General features: G+C 43.9%; 1 protein-coding gene across 1 annotated transcript in view; it reads right to left on the reverse strand.

Annotated features, from left to right (window-relative positions):
• LOC119160881 (solute carrier family 13 member 2-like) overlaps positions 1-19,950 on the reverse strand; it is a 50,433-nt gene extending 30,483 nt beyond the window's left edge. The window contains exons 1-8 of the mRNA XM_075887889.1: positions 19,836-19,950; positions 19,356-19,501; positions 15,592-15,688; positions 11,956-12,084; positions 8,339-8,458; positions 5,044-5,124; positions 4,240-4,347; positions 3,194-3,371 (exon numbers count right to left, since the gene is read on the reverse strand). Coding sequence (XP_075744004.1) covers positions 3,194-3,371; positions 4,240-4,347; positions 5,044-5,124; positions 8,339-8,458; positions 11,956-12,084; positions 15,592-15,688; positions 19,356-19,501; positions 19,836-19,918 — 942 coding nt within the window. The 5' untranslated portion in view covers positions 19,919-19,950. The remainder of the gene's footprint in view (positions 1-3,193; positions 3,372-4,239; positions 4,348-5,043; positions 5,125-8,338; positions 8,459-11,955; positions 12,085-15,591; positions 15,689-19,355; positions 19,502-19,835) is intronic.
• Positions 19,951-20,936: the final 986 nt, after the last annotated feature.

Below are 20,936 nucleotides of genomic sequence, written 5' to 3' on the forward strand. Positions count from 1 at the left end.
ATTTCTTTGGCTTCGGAAAATCGGTGACTGCTCGAAGCTTGGCGAAGTCGGGAAGTATGCCGTCCCGCGATACGACGTGGCCAAGAATGGTGAGCTGCCGGGCACCAAAACGATACTTCTTGAGGTTGAGTTGAAGGCCGGCGTCGGTGAGACGTGTGAGGACGTGCTTGAGACGATTTAAATGGGTGTCGAAATTGGTGGAAAAGACAACTACGTCATCGAGGTAGCATAAACATGTGTTCCACTTGAGGCCTCGTAAAATAGTGTCCATCATTCTTTCAAAAGTGGCTGGAGCGTTACAAAGGCCGAAAGGCATAACGGTAAACTCGTATAATTCATCAGGTGTGACAAATGCTGTTTTCGGTCGGTCAGATGCTTCCATAGGAACTTGCCAGTATCCAGACCGTAAATCCAGCGAAGTATTCTGCTCCCTGCAAACAGTCAAGGGCGTCGTCTATTCGCGGTAACGGGTAAGCGTCCTTGCGGGTGATCTTGTTTAAACGTCGATAGTCCACACAGAACTGAATGGAGCCGTCCTTCTTCTTAACAAGAACGACCGGTGACGCCCAGGGACTGTTAGAAGGCTGTACAATACCCCGCTGGAGCATGTCAGCAACCTGGTCGTCAATAACACGGCGCTCCGACGCTGAGACTCGGTAGCGGCACTCCCGTAGAGGCATATGGCTTCCTGTGTCAATCTTGTGAGATATGTTCTATGTGCGACTGAGGCCAGAAGCGTGGCTGTCAAAAAAAGTACGAGACTTTTGCAGCAGGTTCACTAACTGGCTTCGTTCTGAAGAAGACGTTGCGACATCGATAGAGCGGTGGAAAGCGTCAAGAAGTGACTGGTCAACAACAGAGTCAAAAATGAGTGCGCTGAGGTCCGTAGAAAGTAAACTAGATGGAGCGTCAAAAATGTGACGGGCGTCGATCGGATGCACGTGACCGAGATATTCACCATAGAATAAAGGTAAAGGCCCTTCTAGCGTATTGTATACGAGCGTCTTCGTGACGCCATGGTGGAGAGTAAGGAGAGCAATGGGCAGTGGAGAACATTTGCGTTGAATGAACAGGGCAGAAGGGCAGAGGGCGCGAATAAAACATCACCGTCGGAAATAGCGTCACACGACACAGTCACCAGCAGAGAAGAGCGCGGTGGTATGGTGGTGTCATCGGAAACAAACAGTTTATAACACGGCAGGTAGGCTTCGACAGCGTCAACATTGGGAAGTGAAGATAGCTCAAGTTCAGCGCGACAGCAGTCAATGACGGCATTATTATTCGCAAGGAAGTCCCAGCCGAGTATCTTGTCATGGGAACATGAGGGCAGCACTACGAATTCGACGATATACACAATCCCTTCGATGACGACTCGTGTGGTACAGGCCTCGAGAGGTGATACACTTTGTGCGTTAGCCGTTCTAAGAGAGAGGCTGGATAATGGCGTCAGAACTTTGCGGAGTTTGCGGCACAGGTTGATGGAAAGGACGGATAGAGCGGCTCCGGTGTCGACAAGCGCCATGACGACGATATCATCGACTGACACTTCAATGACGTTAGCTGGACAGGGGCGAGAACTTGTGCATGGCAACTGGGACGCAGTTCGTGCCTCGGGAACTGCGGCCGTTAGTTTTCCTGGTCGGTGGTTCCGGAACGGCGACGCATAGGGGAAAGCGAACGTCGACGTGGAGATGGGGAGTGGCGGGTCGGGCCGTGTGGACGATCAGAAGGAAAGGAAGAGGAAGGAGGGCTTGAAGGCGTAGAAACAAACTGAGGGTCGAAAGAGGGCATTCGTCGAACGTTCTAAGCAACCTGGCGACGACGACAATAACGTGCCACGTGGCCAACACCACCACAAGCAAAACATATGGGACGGTTGTCGTAGGTGCGCCGTTGGTCGGAGTAGACTCCGATTTGCGGCTGGGGGGCAGAAAACTGCGGCCGAGGTGGTATCGGCATAGGCGGTGTTGAATAGGTCGGCGGCGAAAAGGGCGGCGGCGAATACATAGGCGCTGGCTGGAACGCAGGCTGTCGAGGTCGAGCCACGGCCTCGGCGTACGTGAGAGGTGCGGCGACTGGGGGTGGTTCACAGGCGGGAGGAAGAACTTGTGCGGCCTGGTCTTGAATGAAGTCGTGGAGTGTAGATATCAATCTGCGTGGTTGATCGGGTACGCAGGACATCAAAGAGAGCTGACGAGTGACCTCAGCGCGGATGAACTCTTGGATCTTGAAGAGAAGAGGGGCATGGTCTTCTCCTATGCCAAGGGTGGAAAGGCTGGACGAAGAGTCGCCGAGCACTGAGGGACGTCGGGTGGAAAGACGTTGCCTGCGCAACTCGTCAAAACTCTGGCACAACTCGGTCAGTTCTAGGACAGTGCGAGGACTCTTAGAAAGCAACATTTGGAAAGTGTCGTCCTCAATGCCCTTCATGATATGCTTGATCTTAAGCTCTTCGGACATCGACTCGTTGACTCGCTTGCAAAGGTCCACAACGTCCTCAATATAGCTTGTGAAATTCTCACCAAGCTGCTGGGACCGAGTATGTAAGCGTTGTTCGGCACGGCGTTTGCGTACCTCAGGCCGCCTGAAAACTTGTGTGAGGCTCGTTTTGAAGACCGACCATGTAGGGAGTTCCGCTTCGTGGTTTATAAACCACAGCTTGGCCACGTCCGACAGGTAGAAGGAGACGTAGGCCAACTTGGTGGCGTCATCCCATTTGTTGTGAGTACTCACTCACTCGTACATTGAAATCCAGTCGTCAACGTCCTCGTCTTCTGTGCCTGAGAAAACAGGGGGATCTCGCAGACGCAGAGAACCGGCGCAGAGAGCAGTAGGCGGTGCCGGTGGAGGAGTTGGAGCGGCGCTTGCGTCGGTAGGCATAATGGATGGTAAAATGCGATTCCGAAGCTCCAGTGTGATCGAAACCCAGCACCTCCACCACTTGTAACGGGGTTTATTTGCAGAGCAGAACGCAGAAAGCGAAGCAGTCAGCAGCGTCCGGCCAAGCGCAGCAAGCACGAGCTTATGCTGATGGCGGTGCCCCTGATGCGCCGAGAAATGCCGCTGAAGCTCCTCTTCTTCACTACAAAACGCTCGCCCTGGTTGCATAATGCACCGCTATGGCATCGAATATTCATTCTCGATAGGTTTTGGACGCAGAGGGAAATGCACGGCAGCACCAAAAGTGTCGTACCTTGCAACCCTCAGCGAGACACATGCCACCTCCGACGAGAATAATGACCCCCCACTGAGCACGCTCGCTGGCTTCCCGCCATGTGATAAGGCCTCGGCCACCGGGAACACGGGGGTCTTTGGGAATCACAAACAGCAAGAACATCACCAGCACGGCGGGTGCAGACGGCTTGAGGAATCTGCGCAAAAATGTATTCCGTGAAAAGTCCTTGTTGTGACGGACATTTTACAAAGGCTATTGTATATCGCAAGAGGCTGCGACAAACTCATATAAAACGCGAGTAATCAAATGAGAAAGTGCAGCTTGGGGAAACTCCAGTAGTATATGATGCGATCGTCCCGGCATGAATGAAGCCCTGTTTGTTGAAACCGCGTCCCTTCTTTCCTCTTTCTATCCTCCTACCTTCCATTCCTCTGTCTCGTCTATCCTACCGAAAGGGTAATCCGGCGCTGTCCCCCCCCCCCCTCCTCTAAGAGGCAGTCACCAGCTTGATCTCTCCCTGTTTTTTTCTGTGTCTTTGTGAACCGTGTAAATAAATTAATAAATGTCCCACTGCATGAAAATTACCGCTCATAGTTGGGTGATGGCAATCGAAACTGCAAGCATATTGCAAACAAATATTACAATTCAATATTTCAGTACCTGCGGGCAAAATAATCTAGTATTTTAAGAATCTACCCGTCGTCTAAAGATGGAAATAAGCTGTACTGGGCAGTACACCTGTGCTCACTTCACATTTTGTTTCGTATACTGAAATCTATGTGCAAAAGTTATTGTCATGCTAGCTTTTATTGTTTTTTATATGTCTTTGAATACTAACTGCCTGAGCAGGGGAATTTAAAACTTTCTGTGAGAGAGACTATTCGAAACATTAGGGGCGAGGCCCACTTTCTCTAAATCGCGCTGCGTCTAGTGCAAGAATCGTCACTTCACTCGACTTCAAACTCTCTACAGCTGCAATCGTTCAGCACATCCCTTTGCAATTGAAGTTAACCAAGATTAACGTAGAAGGAAGCGAAATGTAAGCACGTATTGCATAGACTTACGTCTGATGAGGGATCATTTCGACCCAGCCAGGAAACATCTGGGGCTTCATTGTGAACCAGAGAAGAACCATTGAAGACATTAGGAACATGACGCACCACTCAGAAAAACTGCAATCAAATAAAGAAAAGACGCTGTAGGCGCACAAAGGCAGAGAAGAACCACAACTAAAAAATGATGACCATAATTCTATGCCTGGTGGTCCCGTGTTATCATTTTCCAACACGGGACATAACGGTGGGTGACATAAGTAAGCTAACTTGCAGCAACTCGATCGTTTTGGTGATCAGCGAACTATGAGAATGAATGAAACTATCAAGGGAAAGGAGTAGTTAATGCTCATTTAAACGTACCTTTAATCGACAATGCAGGGCCTTATACGAAGAAAAAATTCAGTTTCACCTATATAGAAGCATGCCCATGAAGGTGCCTCTTCTCATGAGTGTATGTGTTCGTTTTCACCCAGCATAAGACCTCACTTTTCTTATTCATTGAAATCAACCTGGCACATCAAAATTCTTTACAGAAACAGCGACAACTATTCTATAACGCGGTGTTGCCAACTTGCGCTTTCCTTCTTTACTCTGTGCCTTTCTATAGTAACATGTGTTGTAATAAGTAGTTTTAGCTGTGACAGTCGCAATGACAATTGCAAAACGCACGCGCGCGCACATTGACACAAACCACGTTGTGCGTGTATACGTGCTGTCTGAAAATTGAGAAATTGTGTGTAAACACAATGTGTACATAGCCAGTAAAACATTATGATGCGAATAACCGGCAGTGTCAGCGACATCAATACTTGCCTGATAGGACCTAAGTTCCGGTATTGTCCAGTGATTTCCGCGTGAACTTTTTCTGCCGCTGCATCTGACAAGGGCATTCTCCTGCAATAAATTTGCAGTTTACCGTGTTAGAGGGCCCTATCAAATGGATCTCAAGAGGTATAAATAATATCCACCATACAGGAAAAGAAATGACGGTGTGTTTTGCACGGTGGTTTTAGCGCGCCCAACCACGCAGTAGGGTGAATCTAATCTCACTGGTTCGTTTGTCTTTAAAGAGACCCCGAAACACTTTTTCACGTAACCATGGAATTAACTGGAAGAGCTTATTGGCTCACGAACTCAACGCCGCAAAAATTTTAAGAATCCGTCCACTGCGAGGGGAGTTACAAAGGTTTGTCGCATGCTGCATTTGCATTCTCCCTTTTCTCGTCCCGACGAAGGCGCTGGAAGCTAAACAAAGGAAAATGGCAAGGCCACACAAAAAAAGGCAGAAAACGTCACGTGGGCCTCGCAACCTTGAGAATATTTTTTTTTTATTTTCCTCGAATGCGCGGCTTCTTCAGCGTGATCGCGTGCACACGTGTGGACAAGTAGAGGCCTCCCACGGCGATGTCTGTAACGAGCGAGCGCGCCATGCTCAAATCAGCCAATGGCTGATAGATGGGTTTGCTACGTGTGATTTTTGAGCATATTCTGTGATGTGTCGAGAGAAAAGAAAGCAATTTTAGCTGACATTGATAATTTATTGTGAATTCCAGGCCGGGTGCTGCACTATAATATTCGGCTCGCGTGTTGTCCGGAGCCTCTACTACCGATCGGCAGCGTTTTCTGACCCTGCTCGAAAAGTGTTGCAGGGCCCTTTGACACCAGCTTATGTATTAAATGCGAAGGATAACTTAGCGGACTGCAGGCTCATATAGCACATCTATCTATCTATCTATCTATCTATCTATCTATCTATCTATCTATCTATCTATCTATCTATCTATCTATCTATCTATCTATCTATCTATCTATCTATCTATCTATCTATCTATCTATCTATCTATCTATCTATCTATCTATCTATCTGTCTGTCTGTCTGTCTGTCTGTCTGTCTGTCTGTCTGTCTGTCTGTCTGTCTGTCTGTCTATCTATCTATCTATCTATCTATCTATCTATCTATCTATCTATCTATCTGTCTGTCTATCTATCTATCTATCTATCTATCTATCTATCTATCTATCTATCTATCTATCTATCTATCTATCTATCTGTCTATCTGTCTGTCTGTCTGTCTGTCTGTCTGTCTGTCTGTCTGTCTGTCTGTCTGTCTGTCTGTCTGTCTGTCTGTCTGTCTGTCTGTCTGTCTGTCTGTCTGATAGCACTGGAGAACCACGAGGGTATACAATGCTCCTCCTAACCAACATAGATTGGACTGATTTGAAGGGAAGAAGTGGTTTGTTTGCCGGATCATCTAAGGCTCAACACACATGATTTCTGCTGAAGTATAAAGCTAATTCTAAAAATCGTATGAAACCATTGCATGACAGATTGTGGGTGATAATCAAAGGTTTTGAAACACTACAAAACTCAGAAATAATACTTGTAGCATCCAAATGAATGACTTCCAGTCGGCACTCGAGGAATACAAGGTAATAATCGACAAATCTGAGTACTCGCCTGACAATGCAATCTTGAAAGGAGGCGCTTAAAACTCTGCCGTGCATAGCCAGAAAAGCCCAGAACCGATGCACGGACGGATGGACGGATGATCGCACAGTTGGACGCATAGATGGTTGGAAGCAAGAACGAACGAAACGAACGGACGGCCGGCAGCCCAGACATATTGACGGATGCTTCGCCCCACCCTTCCTCATGCACTCCCAGGATATGCTCTGATTTTTTTAGATGAAGAGACAGCCTTCCAATCGGGCGCTAGATAATGCCGGTCCTACTTGGTCAACTGATTTGAATGCTCTCCCAAGTCTTGCGTCTTTTGATGTGCCTCTCTTCTTTTTAGTTTCTGGGTTGATGCAGGCTATTTATTTTCATGCCGTATGAGCATCAAAACTTCAGTTGTTAACCAGTGCCTGTGTCTATATCTTTCCTTGTGTCTTCGTTATCATCAATACGCGCTGGTTTCGCCTCGGTGTAAACAGCAAACTAACTCGGAATGTGTTATTCCAGTTCACGTAAATGTAAAAAAAACTGGTTATATAAAACACATGCGGCTATTAAACTTATGTTTGATTGATTGATATGTGGAGTTTAACGTCCCGAAACGACCATATGATTATGAGAGACGCCGTAGTGGAGGGCTTCGGAAATTTCGACCGCCTAGGGTTCTGTAACGTGCATCTATATCTGAGAACGCAGGCCTACAGCATTTTCTCCTCCATCGAAAATGCAGCCGCAGCACCTGGATTCGATCCCGCGACCTACGGGTCAGCAGTCGAGTACCTTAGCCACTAAACCCCTGCGGAGGGGCTAAACATATGTTTGGGCGTACGAAATTTGTATGTACGACATTTGTACTTGGCGTTATTTTGTAAAGTTTCGCTAAATGAAATAAATTACGCCACAGTTCCCTTCCCCCCACATGCTTCACGTAACATCGATTCCCATGGTACGTAGGATCCGCCGAATTCGTTTCAGCCTTCGCATTTCCTCTTTATAGCAACGGATGCATAATCATCCGCTACCGCTAAACGTAAATGGCATAAGTTTTAAGGAGGCAATGCCATTATGGTGGGAATTTCTCTACTAAACTCCTTGTAGCACAATGTACTATACGCATTAGGCTCAATATTTTGGAACTTCTTGTTTTCTTTAGTTTAACTGACGCTCTAACATTTTTTTTTGTTTTCTTCAATGCGATACCGAACAGCAATTGCGTGGCATTCTTATATTATGGTTATCGTGTAAGGCTGGTTAACTTGGGTCATTCAATTTTTTTTGTTTTGTTTTGACCGCTCAGAACATCCTCTTTCTTGGAAGTACTTCAGATATAACTGTACTTGTTCTCAGGCGGCGTCTCTCTCACACATCAGTATTACATGAAACCTAGATTCATGTCGCTCATCTTGTCAGTCACAGGGTAGTGTACATGTTTTTGAAGATTTTGTCGACAATCTATCAACATTTTTACTCACAGTCGATTTTGCGCAGCACCTCGTCTATCTTCGGGCGCTGTCTCTTCTAGTGCTTCATTGGAACATGAAAGCGTGTTCAGATAATAAAAAAATACGAACACTTCTTTCTCACGCACGTCCTAATGTAGACTACTCTGATACAAACAAAAAACAAGACGGGAAAGCATTTGAAATCTCACATTTCTTTCCTCGCGAAGACCAGTAGGCAGGCCCATCCAATGAGTACGCAAATCAGCATGGTCGGAGCATTGTAGAGCATCCACGTGGTGAAGGTCAACTCAGTAGACTCGGGAAACATGCTGCAATTCAGCGACAAAACCATATTTCAGGCTTTCCAAAGTGTATTAAGGGATAGCGCGAGCACAGACATTCGCCAACATGCATCTGCTCTGGGTAATTTATTTTACGTAATTTGACATCCATGGTTCCATTTGCGGCTTGGGTATCCCATCATCAATGATACCGATAATAAATTTCAATATCGGGGGCTTCATGTAAAAATCATAATTATTAGTGTACAGGTCTCCGACATCTCGTCAGAACTAAATCTATGATGAGACGCCAGTGAATGTCTATTTTTTATTGGTACGATTTAAAATGCATTCAGGCTATTACCTTGCATTCCTCTGGAAAGATGGTCCATACACCAAACTGAAAGGCCACAAGATTTGTTTTCGCACAGAAAATCTGTGAAGGCTTATTGAACTTTTTGCGTGGTAGTGGCCTATTCAATAAGCCCCCACTCATTTTTTTCTTCTTTCTCGCGCGTCTAAATTTCGCTCTTCGCTTTCTTTCCCATCTTCATTACCCATTATTCCTTCCCTCAGTGTAGGGTAGGAAACCGAATACTCCAATTACTGGTTCATCTCCCTGATTTTACCTCACTTTATTCTCCCTCTCTCCACCAAACTAAAGCAATCAAAGTGGAGCCTTATATTACACCTAACTTTCTAGTAATTTTTGTTTTTCACTGATTGATCACTTCATCGCATCAACATGTTACCGCATTAGAGTATTTGCTCGAGCTCCTAGGAAGATAGCGCGAATTTTTCATCGCGACTACCTATAGAAAGCAAATGAACTCGATGGTTAATATTGGGTTAAAAGTAACTGAAAAACACGAGCACAAAAAAGAAAGACGCACGACCTAGACATGACGAACACTGAACTTAGAGTCAAAGTTCTGTTAAGATAACGACCAAGGTCTATTGAAATGGGCCGCGAACATTCGGGCGAAAAGCGGTTCAGAAGCTTTTGCCAGGGACATCAGCATGCGGATCTATGGCTGCGGTGATTGAAGTGCGACTATGTTTTGAGGGAACAAACACTGATAGTGAACAACCAAGATTTATTAAAGGCGAAGCAATGTTTATGTTTTACAAGTGACATTTCCCCCCAACAATACTATGTATACGTGTAATGAGCAAGAAATTTGTGACAGTTTCATTATAAAAAAATGTTTTTCTAGCTTCTTCTTCTCACGCCATTATTTCTCGGAGCAGCCCTTGCTCTGCGTGGATAGTCACGCTCATAAAATTTGTCTGCGACGCCACACCCCCTTTTGTGCATTACTGTCCCGCACTTGCTTGCAGTTTCTGCTGTGCACGAAGTTGTGAGGTGCGTTTTATCTTTGGTGAACATCTTTTAAGCAGTGTTAAACGGGTAGCGTAATGATGCAGATTACATTTAACGCCGACTGCTTGCGTCGGTACCTGCCGAAACGATGTGCTGTGCAAGGATGCAGTAGCAACGAACGTATGCCTGGCGACCCATGTCTTCTAAGTAAGAAACAAGGGCAACGGTTCGGAATACTGTGCTCGCTACACTTTCATGCATCAGTATGCCTGCGGCGCGGTTTCCTTTTTGAACACGCAGTGACTGGTATTATTCGTGTTATCAGTGCGCTGATCGCCAAGTATGTCTATCGCACTACAATTCACATGCCTGCATTCGCGTATGTGCAGTGGTGTTATACTGGAGCATAATTCAAAACAAAGCGCTGGTTTTGTCCACAGAGTTTTTGGGCTTATTACCACTCTGTACAGCGTTATAGGCTTGAGTTATTGTGACCAATGAATAAAATTTAGATTTCATAATTTTGCTGTGACAAGGCGTCATTTTTCACAAGCCTTGTTCACGCTAAAGAACCTGCACATGCGCGTAGCAAATAAGCAACGCTGAAGATATAAAAGGTACGCTCTTGGTTTCTTTAATCCTTCGGCGGAAAATGCCACAAGCACCGAATAACAGTTCCAAGAATAAGTTTTCTTGTAAAACCGCGGCAAACTTGAGTGTAGTACACTCAAACATCACTATCTATTGATGAATCGATATTAGATAAGCAGGCGCTGTCTTGGAGCGCACTTATTCAGGTATGGCCGGCAATCGCCTTAGCACGAGTCCTTAGCGAGAAAGGCCTATGAAAAGTAATTTGAGATAACATTTGGCGCTAGAGACAACTAAATGACGTCTCTTATTTAAGAGCTTTTGCGTCACACCCACTTTATTTTTTGTTCTATCTCCCCACAGAGATGGCGCTGAGCCCCATGAGGAGTTCATCAGTCGCCATTTTTGACCGTATGGGTTTCTACAGAACTTCGGCTACCAGTTATATCTACCTTGTAACAACTCGCTCATCTATGCTCACGGACAGCGTTTCCTCGCAATAAAGCCAAGGCTACACAGCCAAAGTGGGCGTGTGCCACCGATGAAGAATATAGACCCACAATTGCGTCCGTGTTTTTGGTGCGAAAATCATAAACAACATTGCTTTATTTTTTACGGGATGCTGCTTGTGGAGACGCAGCACGCACCAAGGAGCTATATTTAGTGGTTCCACATTATGCGGTGCCATTTCGCGTTCCTGCACGAGTGAATACGTGGGACGATTCATGTGAACCTCACAGTGAAAAAGGCGTCTTCATCTTTAGATGAGCGCTCGTCGCCCACCAGCTATTCGGATGACTTGCCAAAGGAGGTTGTGACAAACTTCACTAACTAATGGCTGACTGAGCAGACGTAACTAATTGTATGCGACAGTGTTATCCGAACGCGGACGTCTTTTGAAACGCCAGCCGAACCGGACTACATATCGGAGAAGTACATGTGCAGTGTCTCTGCGCCTGTAGCTTTCCCTTCATTGGCTCTGTTGCAATTCTCAGACAGCACGTCGATACTCTACGAAGACAACATAAAAGACAGCACTGAGCCCATGCTGTCGGAGAAATTGAACATGTCTGGACGGCTTCTACGCGACGATGCGCCACCTCACGTCGAGAAGAGAGAGGTAAAATAAATAGAGGTAAATCTTGCGTTTTCTGGCTTATTTTGTCTTAAAATCTAAAAAAAATTAAACGTCACTCACATTGAGTGTCTGAAGTAGCATCAGCTTGTGTGCAGACGACAATTCCAGCGAGATCTGATCTATCTGAGAGATTTGCTGAGTCGCCATCTTGTTTGAACAGCAAAGTAGCCTGCATCGTATTTGTTTGCATACGATGTGGTCTCGTAGGAGCTGTCTATTTAGCCAGCTACGTGATAATTGAGATAGGGTTTAAGATGGCCGCCGTCTATTTAGCTGCCTAATTAGCCATTTACGGCGAGTATTGAAACATACCTATCGCCAAGTAAAGTTGTCTACAAGTGTAGCATCATTGCTACACTTGATTTTGATTGATTGATTGATTGATTTACTGATTGATTGATTGATTGATTGCGAAAAGAACAGTGTTCACGTTTCCTCTTATTCGCAGTGGGGATAATCTTGAATGCATAAATTTTGTCATGCATCACTCACTCATCCATAAGACCCTTGAGTACAAGATTAGAGCCCGTGCCAATGAGAGATCCAGTTCCTCCGATGTTAGCCGCATATGCCACGGAGAGTAGCATAACTGTACGGAGTTTTTTCTGCCTTGAATGCCCCCTGAAAAGATGAGTTGTGGTTATATTCAGCTCAAATTGAAACTTTGAAGAAAACATCAAGTGAGACAAGTAAATAGTGTTACTTAATGAGCCTATCACAAAGGAAGGACTGCGCAGGAACACAACGCCCTAAAAAAAAAAAAAAGGCGATGACTCCTTCGCAATCTTGCAACTGTTTTATTCACAGCTAAGGCGAGTGAATATATGTAGCTGTGAGAGGACGAAAAATGAGAAAGGAGGGACCCCTTATTGAGCAAATTAATCTGAAAAAAGAAGATAGAGAATTAAATGTTGTGTCTGAGCACAATGCACGTACAAATGCACATTCATTTTTATAAGTAGGAACCGAGAGGAACCGAGATTTCACCCATACAACCAATCCCACGTCTATCATTATAAAAAACTTCAATCAGTGAACGAGCTGTGTTGTGTTTGCTTTTGTTTAAGATCTTTGTTTGAGTATTGCTTCAATTTTTTTTTCATTCACCGCGCAGACTTTGCAATGACGTGGAATGAGAGTGACCAAGCCATGTCATAACACACGTTTATTAGCACGAACACGATCATTTATGCATCGGCCAGTTTGGCCGATGTATTACGTCCCAAATTTCAGTGTAATTTTATAAACAACACCTACTAAACATTCAACGGTAATTTTTATGCTTTTTCTTCTCTCGCACTGTTCTATTTTTCGCTTCGTTGGATCGATTTTTCCGCACAAAGAAGACAGTTTCTTGTGAGCAGAAAATACAACCAGAACAATGCACTTCACAGCCACATTAGGCCCGTTGTAAAGTATTATAACGGGTCTTATCTTTGTTTAGGATGTTAATAATTCTGCCACAAAACACATGACCATTGGCAAGTAGCCAGCCTGCTTCAGCTTCTGAACCGGGCCTTAGAATTTTTCCTGCATTTTATCAAGATCTCTTTAGTGACACTTGAAGGCCAATAAGTGCTATCACGCATTTAACTGTCTTGGTCTGAGCACATTTACAAGGCATCATTTCCACGCAAGTGGGCGATACATTTAGGGGCACTATGCAGGATCGTCCGAGCTTGGCGAAACGCAGGTTCTTGCCGAGCTCTGTTGACACCCCTTTTTGAACGAGCTGACAGTGTGAAAAAGTCAAATTCACCCCTAAGCGCGCTGCGTTTCATTGGTTATGATGGAACCCGGCATCACGTCAAGGACGATCGACAAAGTTGGGCGGTGTTGTGAAACCAGAGGCATGTTCTTTCATTTATTTTTTCGTTCCACTGAGTGCAAAAGTGCACCCATGCTATAAATTTGTCAGAAGCTTCTTCTGATGATGTTTTCTAAAGGCACGAGCTGTTTATATTCATTTTGAAGCTTCGAATGCCTGCACTAAATCTGCTTTAATTGATTGATTGATATGTAGAGTTTAACGTCCCAAAACCACCATCTGATCATGAGAGAAGTGAAGAGCTCCGGAAATTTCGACCACCTCCATGGGGTTCTTTTAACGCGCCCAAATCTGAGCACACGGGCCTACAACATTTTCGCTTCCATCGGAAATGCAGCCGCCACGACATGCGGGTCAGCAGCCCAGTACCTTAGGCGCTAGACCACTGCGGCGGGGAATAAGTCTGCTTTAGAATAATAAGCATGGTGGTCTCTGAGATTCATTCCGGCCGAGAGCCTCACGACATCACGACCGTGCGAAAACCTGAGGGCACGTCACCGCGGTCAGCCTGAACAATCTAGTGCGCTTCTCGGCCGGTGTGTGTCTTCTTTGTCGTCTTCATCCGCTAGTACCCGAGCACGTGAGGCAGGTTAGTTAGCTATTTGGCAGGGTGGTATACCTGGCTAGGTAGGCCAGCACATGCTATAACCACGGCCATTCTATATGTAATGCTGCCATGTAATGTCACCATTATTGCAATGTCACCATTATGAGCAAGGTTCAATTTATAGTAACACATGACTGCTGCGGGTGAAGACAGTGTGTGAAGGCATACAGTCAACGTAGTGGCATATGAAATCTGATATTCATTACAATGTTTATGCGCTACATAACCCTTTTCACTGAAGTTTTGGTATTTATGTTGGTTTTGAAACAATTTTGGTGACTTAGAATTGGTGCGAAGTATTAACATGCATGCAGTAGGCGTTCGCTCTTTCATAGTAAAGTTTAAGAAGTCGGGCCTCAGTTCATCACGAATTAACAATACGCTAGATAGGTGTTTCTACATAGTTAGAGGGGCCCTCTACTGATCACCTCCAGTTTATTAGGGCGTGATATTATACAAATCATGCCCCATCAGTTCAAGTAACAGATAGACTGTGACCACATTAAGGCGTCTAACGCCTCTTCAGTGCTCTAAAAACCCCAGAGCATTCTTCTTTAGGATATACTCAGCTGAAAGCAATGTTCAACAAGCTTTTCTCGTGCACAGTACATGTGTCCAGGAATAGGAGAACAAGATTATCTGAATCATTCGCCCTTTTCTTTTTTCTAAACACGCCTGTTTCTGAAACATTTGTGGTCATTTAACGCTCCCTTTCAGTTAAATAGACAGTTCCCTAAATTGGCTTCAAATTGCCGAGGACGAATATTATTCTGAATCGCTCTTTTTTCTGGACGCACATACACTGCATTATTCCGCCTAATGAATACTTAAACCGTCAGCTGCAACCATGACTATCTCCTCCCTAACAAAACACGGTAGCAAAATTTTATGCTTCCATTACTATGCCAGCATTAGAAATATAGGTCACAGTACACATATTGCTTATGTTCTTATGCACTCGGTGCGGCATTATGGTTCATTAGAGTTGAACAGCAAATAGTATGCACACACATGTTGATTTTTTCACTCATTTCAGGAAGTTGGAATTTTAGAGGGATTTTATCTCCTAGTTCATTTGGAACACACTCTTAAAATATTTTTTCAACGTAACAGCAGCGGTTCAATTTCGGGATGCCATGAAATAGCCATGAGTAATTGCCGCCTTCCGATTAATGTCTAGAAAAAAATTCTTCGGATAATAAGAACGCATTATGTTGGTTGGCCTATACTAAAACCATGACATGATAAGTAGCCACGCCGTATGAGGGCCGCTGGAATAGTTTTGTCTATCTAAATAGGGTGTGTGGTCGTTCTCGCTATGAAGTCGACGTGGCGAAGAACAAAATTCACACCTCCGAGCCTTGAAGAGTGACGCTTACCTGCTAAGGTACCATGGCAGGCGAAAGGTATCTTCCAGAAAGAAGTCACATGGTTCGCGCCAGTTGGTATTGATCCATAACTTATGTAAGCGCTAAAGGCACGTACGTAAGACGAAAGAGGTAGGGCAGGGATATAGCAAGGCAAACTCGCGACATAAATACAATGCACATGTACACATTATTGTCTGCCTTCAATAATGTACCACATATTATGATGGATGAAGGGACAAATTTTGCTCGGTAATGTCACACGGTATTGATAGACCTGTATACTCGAGGAACGAAAAAAATCATACATTTAAGTGTAAGCTTACTGAGAATCAGCAGCGTTAGATGAATCTTTTCTGCTTGAGATCTTGTTATATTTGTGAATTGGCTCCTGTTGCTTCATTAGAAATTCGAAGTCCGAACCTGCAACATACAAGTGACTCATTACTTCACTCTTCATTCACATAAGCAAAAAAAAGAAGAAAATTGACTGAGAAGTGCAACTAGAGCTCTGAACTATCATTTGTCTAATAGCCACTATCCAGAAAGACACGTCACACCTAAAGATGGGGCTCGTTTGATATACCATAGGAAACTAAAACTTCTGATACTTTAAGCAGCCCAAGCAGTTGACAGCGCTGCCTATTGCTTGTTGTTCCGTATTTCCTAATGCCGAAAGTCAGGGCTACAATACGTCAGTCCTACTCGAATATGCAATGCATCGGTTGTTTGGTCACCTCACCATATCCCCCTTCCCCCCCCCTCCCTGAGATGGCTATGTTAGAATCTGTTCAAAAAAAAAAATGAATAAGGTTTATGTTTTGTCGATATGATGGGCGGTTCTCGTCTAGTTCACATGCGCATGTTTTATCGCTACAGTCTCTCGATCAACGGCTACTTGCGATCGTGTCATCTCCTTGCATAAGATACTCCACAGCAGCTTGAATTTTAATTTTTTTCTTAGGGACCTTCAACGCAATAATTTTGTTTTGTCTGTCTGTCTGTCTGTCTGTCTGTCTGTCTGTCTGTCTGTCTGTTTGTCTGTACATTTGTCTGTTTGTCTGCTCTTAACGGGTACTTGAAACGGCTGACCCCATCCGCAGCACCCTCTAATGTTGCTCAAGGTTGAGCATTCATGCTTGTGCAATTGACAATTAAAAAAGCAATCATTGCGCATGTCTGGGGCACCATAACAATACGTATATATTATTTTGCTAGAAAAAGCATACATAAGTAATTTCAAGGACCGTAGCGCTTATCACAGTGCGCTGACCATGCAACGCTTGCACGGAACGGGGAGTGTTTCCAACGCTTTGCTAAGACGAGACGGTGGTGGCACCTACCCGTCGCCTTGCGTTCTACACCTTGTCACTTCTGAGATGGGCGAGCACACCCGTCTCAAAGCCACGCGTTTGTTTTCTAATAAAACTGCCAGATGGCACTCATGTATCACGTGTGACGTGAGTTGATGCGCTCGTTTGCCTCCGCTGCGCGCTCGAGGCACTCTAACGCAGCGCCTCTAGAATACCACTGACCGATTTTCTTGCGCAGAACATCCAATAAATTTCTTGTTCACTCTCTCCACACGCAAGACTATCGTATTTCGTCGACATTTGCAGAAACATGCATATACGGGGCCAATCTTTTAACTCCCATTTCTTTCGTTGCAGCTTCCGTACGGCGTACCTGACGACTTGATCCCTTGTATATTACGCCCTTTAGAGGTAGTCCTAATACTTGAAGTATATGAATGAGCTTGACAGGTCTCTGCGCACGCTCGATGTTTAGCAATTTGAAAAAAAAAAGTTGCGTAATCATGTATTTTGTTTAACTGCATTTTTCACTGTGTTGAACATTTGTATCCACACCTTCTGTCTCAATAATTCAGACAGAATTATTTGTCAATAATGTTGACTGCGTCATTGTAAAGAATAAATAAAATGAATAAATGATATATTGTAGTGTGCACTTTTGATGGCGAAAAATCTACGAGAATGTTATACAAGTATTATCGTTCCGAGGGCCCGATATTTTTTTTAATGCTTTCCTTCATGAATGTTGTTCACCACAAAAGTTTTTTTTTATGTTTACACCACCAGGAATTGACGCTAGACACTTTTGAGGTGAAATTGTGTTGAACGAATGTCTTGAGGGTAGCACAGAAATTGAAAAAAAACGTTGGTCTCACTGGTTTGTTGCGAAATCAGTCCCTATTTGAATGTTATACATAACTTCATGTGACGTCATGGTTATTGTTTTTCTGAAGTGTGCCTTTCAAAGCAATGCAATGATCCGGTGCAATGACCTGTTGCGAGGAGACAGCAAGGAAAATAGAAAAGACGTAAAGGGTGTAGTCTTTTTTTTGAAAAGACCACGCCTCAGCTTAAAGAAGAACAATGTAACGAATTATGCATGATTACTATGTGTGCAGCTTGGTTGCTAGATGGAGCCTATGTACCCACTGCGCGGGATCGGCTTTTAAACTGGCGGTTTATATAATAAAAAAAAAGGTACCTAAAACTTTGCTGAAGCATAAAGAATTATTCAGCCATCAAGGACATATAAAAGTGGACAATCATAGCGTTACGTACGAATGAAATAGGTACAGAACTCCTAATTGAAATTAATGAAAAAATGAGAATTCCGAAGAATGAGAATTTCATTAGAATAACCTAACAAGTAAATCTTCTTGTGTCTCTAAGAAATTCGCAAACTGCTCTGCTGACGTTCCTGCTGCTGTGGCTCAAAGGAGAACCCCAAGGAAAAGAGTAATTTCAGAATTAGGAATAGTGCTTATTCTCTTAATAATTTGCCAAATGTCTTTTTTTTAATCTTCTGGCTTGTGAAACGTCGGCAAATAGGTTAAAAAAAATGGTTCATGTTTTCCGGCTCTTGACAGTAAAAGCCAATAGGAAATGGCACCTGACCAGACCTGTATAAATACCTATTAGGCGCCGGAATTCCGGCATCAAAATTTCATGAAACGCACTTCCAACTTCCTAGTAAGGCACCACCTATTACTTCAAGGCATATCTACAATATAGTGAAGAGAAGACGGTGATACAGCGCACGAGCAAACAAGCCTCAGTGTCAATGACAGCCATGAAACAAAAGCTTACTCTATCCCGGATTCTGGCTGCATCAAATCCGCCTCTCTTCGACGCTCCACCCTTTGCGTTTCACGATTATCACGTTACAATAGTTTTGCCTTTTTCGCCAGGTATGCATAGGACAGAATGACCATTTCCTTGACTCCCCCCCCCCCCTCCCTACATCTTAAAGGGATAGGTGCCCCCCTACCACGCTAAAAATTTCTGCATAGAACCTGGCTTCAAGGCTATCTCTGGCAGCATCACACTGTATAAAAGTTGCATAAGTTACATCACGAATCTAGAAATACCATACTACCATACGAACATTTGGAGTTCCGATGTATTCGTGTGCTGAATACGTAAAGTATGCCAGGCCTTGTGCATCTTAATATGTGTTGTTACTTAGGATCTGCATGTGTCCGTCTCAGATTACTGGCTATAGACATACACATTTACTCCTCTTCTTTCGTGATAACTTATGCCGTTTGACGTCTCAAGCTTCTTTTCTTTCGACGGGACATTCTCATTTTCCAATATGACGACAGGAGCTTACAGCATGCTGCTTGAATGTCCGCCGAAAAAGCTCTTGTACAGCCAGCGCTGCAATAAAGAGTATAAAGCTAGACTTCAAAACCAAAGGAAAGCCGAGGACTGATTGTGCATCGCACGAGCGTTTTAGGTTCTCACTATAGCCAACACGTTTACAGTGGCTTCAGAACTCGTTGATGCAACTTCAGTCTGCCATTAGAAATATCGTCCCAATGTTCACTGTAGTTTTAGTACGGGATGAAACAGGGACCGAGAAACACGAGATGCGCACGTGTCACGTCTTTTTTCGTGCGTTGAAGAACTAGAGTATGACATACCAACACACCCAAAAGTCTGCGTTCTTAATGTTCACGATCAACTATTTCAGTGCTTGTACTCATTTTACTCCGGGGATGTTATCTCGCTTAGAATGAAGTACGCAATGGAGTTATTCGTGGTATATCACTTACTTTCAACGTCCTTAAAATGAGATTTCGTGGAGGTGTGCATCTGGTCTACCACCGCCATGGCAATGGGTGCCATGATGGACGTTGATGCAGTGTTCGGAATCCACATGGATAGTACCATGGTGACTAGCATAAAGCCAAGCAAAAGCCTGAAAAGCAGATACAAGGAAATTACGTGTCATAGTAAATGTAGTAAATGTGACCTATTTTCACCCTACTGTTACATTGCTACATTATTACGCAAGGTACGCAATGACGTATTAGCATTTATTGTTTAATTTGGTCAAACCAGTCAACATGCTATGTACTTTTTACGGTGAAATTTGGGCAAAGGCCACGTGTTACGGGTACTAAGAAAATTAAAAAACATTTTGATGCTTTTTGTATGCTACAGCATTTCCTGAAGCCATCTTTGCTGGAAAGAATATAATTTTGGCTCGTAATCATCACATTTAGCGAGCTTTCTGTCTAGAGAATTCATACCTGAGATTACTTGTTCCAATGGCGAGTAAAGACCGGAGGGCTATCCTCTTGAGCAGGTTGCTTACTTCAACAGCTCCGGCCATGACTAGAGAACAAAGCAGCACAAACGCTATATCCTGCACGAAGTAAATATCACCACAGAGACAACTCACATCGTGCATCACACACGTGTGTGTGTATAGGTGCACATTAACGTATGTCATATAAAATAGTCAAGCTGATCATGTCAAATACCCCAAAATTCAATAGGTGTTGAGTGCTGCGGAATACTTAGCGCCTGTAAGTGTCCTTCGTAACAAGGGATGGTGTGCTCAGATCTGATCAAAAACATGAGCTCTTAACGCTTGGCCGTGTTTATGTCTTTCTATCTTTTTTTCTTTCCTTCATTTAAGAATAAACAAGTTTTTTTTTCCAATATGATACTTGGTAGTCAGCCCAGACGAAAAGCGGTAACATTCCATACTTTCTAGCTACTGTTCTAAACTATTTGATTTAGTTGAACCTCAAATATTTATGTTGCAAATGTGATTTCTTAATTCTTGGAAAAAACTGCTCAATGACGAACACTGTACTGTGAAATTTTCGAAACACTATACGCCGTTCCACATGCTGTTGGATGTGTTGGGGAAAGTACGGGCGAGCTCAGCCAACCATGGCAGAGCGCATTACATAATTGTGCTCCCACGTGAATGTCGCTTGCGTGAATCGCACAGGAGGCACCATCTACTTAGACAAGTGTGTTTCAGATTAATTAGCTTCTTAAAATTTGTAGCATGTGGCGCTTGGCACCTTCTTGATCCGTATGTCTTATTTTTCAAACGCGTCAACGTCCTCTTAAAAAAAAAAAAAACTGGCCTGACATTGCCTTTTTATATTGCTTTTACCTGTTTTTATCAGTTCTCGTCACACAACAGTCTTCTTCAGGTGTTATTTCAACGGGCCTACAAAAAATATTTACATAAATCATAGAATAAGTCCATTTAAATATATCACTGAGTCGGTCAACGAAGTAATCATAGAATCAGTCATTTTGAAGCAGTATTTTTTGACATAATAGAGCATGGTTATTGGATTTCATCTTTGCTGCTATCAATGCAATAG

Source organism: Rhipicephalus microplus, chromosome 3, assembly GCF_043290135.1.
Source record: "Rhipicephalus microplus isolate Deutch F79 chromosome 3, USDA_Rmic, whole genome shotgun sequence".
Taxonomy (NCBI): domain Eukaryota; kingdom Metazoa; phylum Arthropoda; class Arachnida; order Ixodida; family Ixodidae; genus Rhipicephalus; species Rhipicephalus microplus.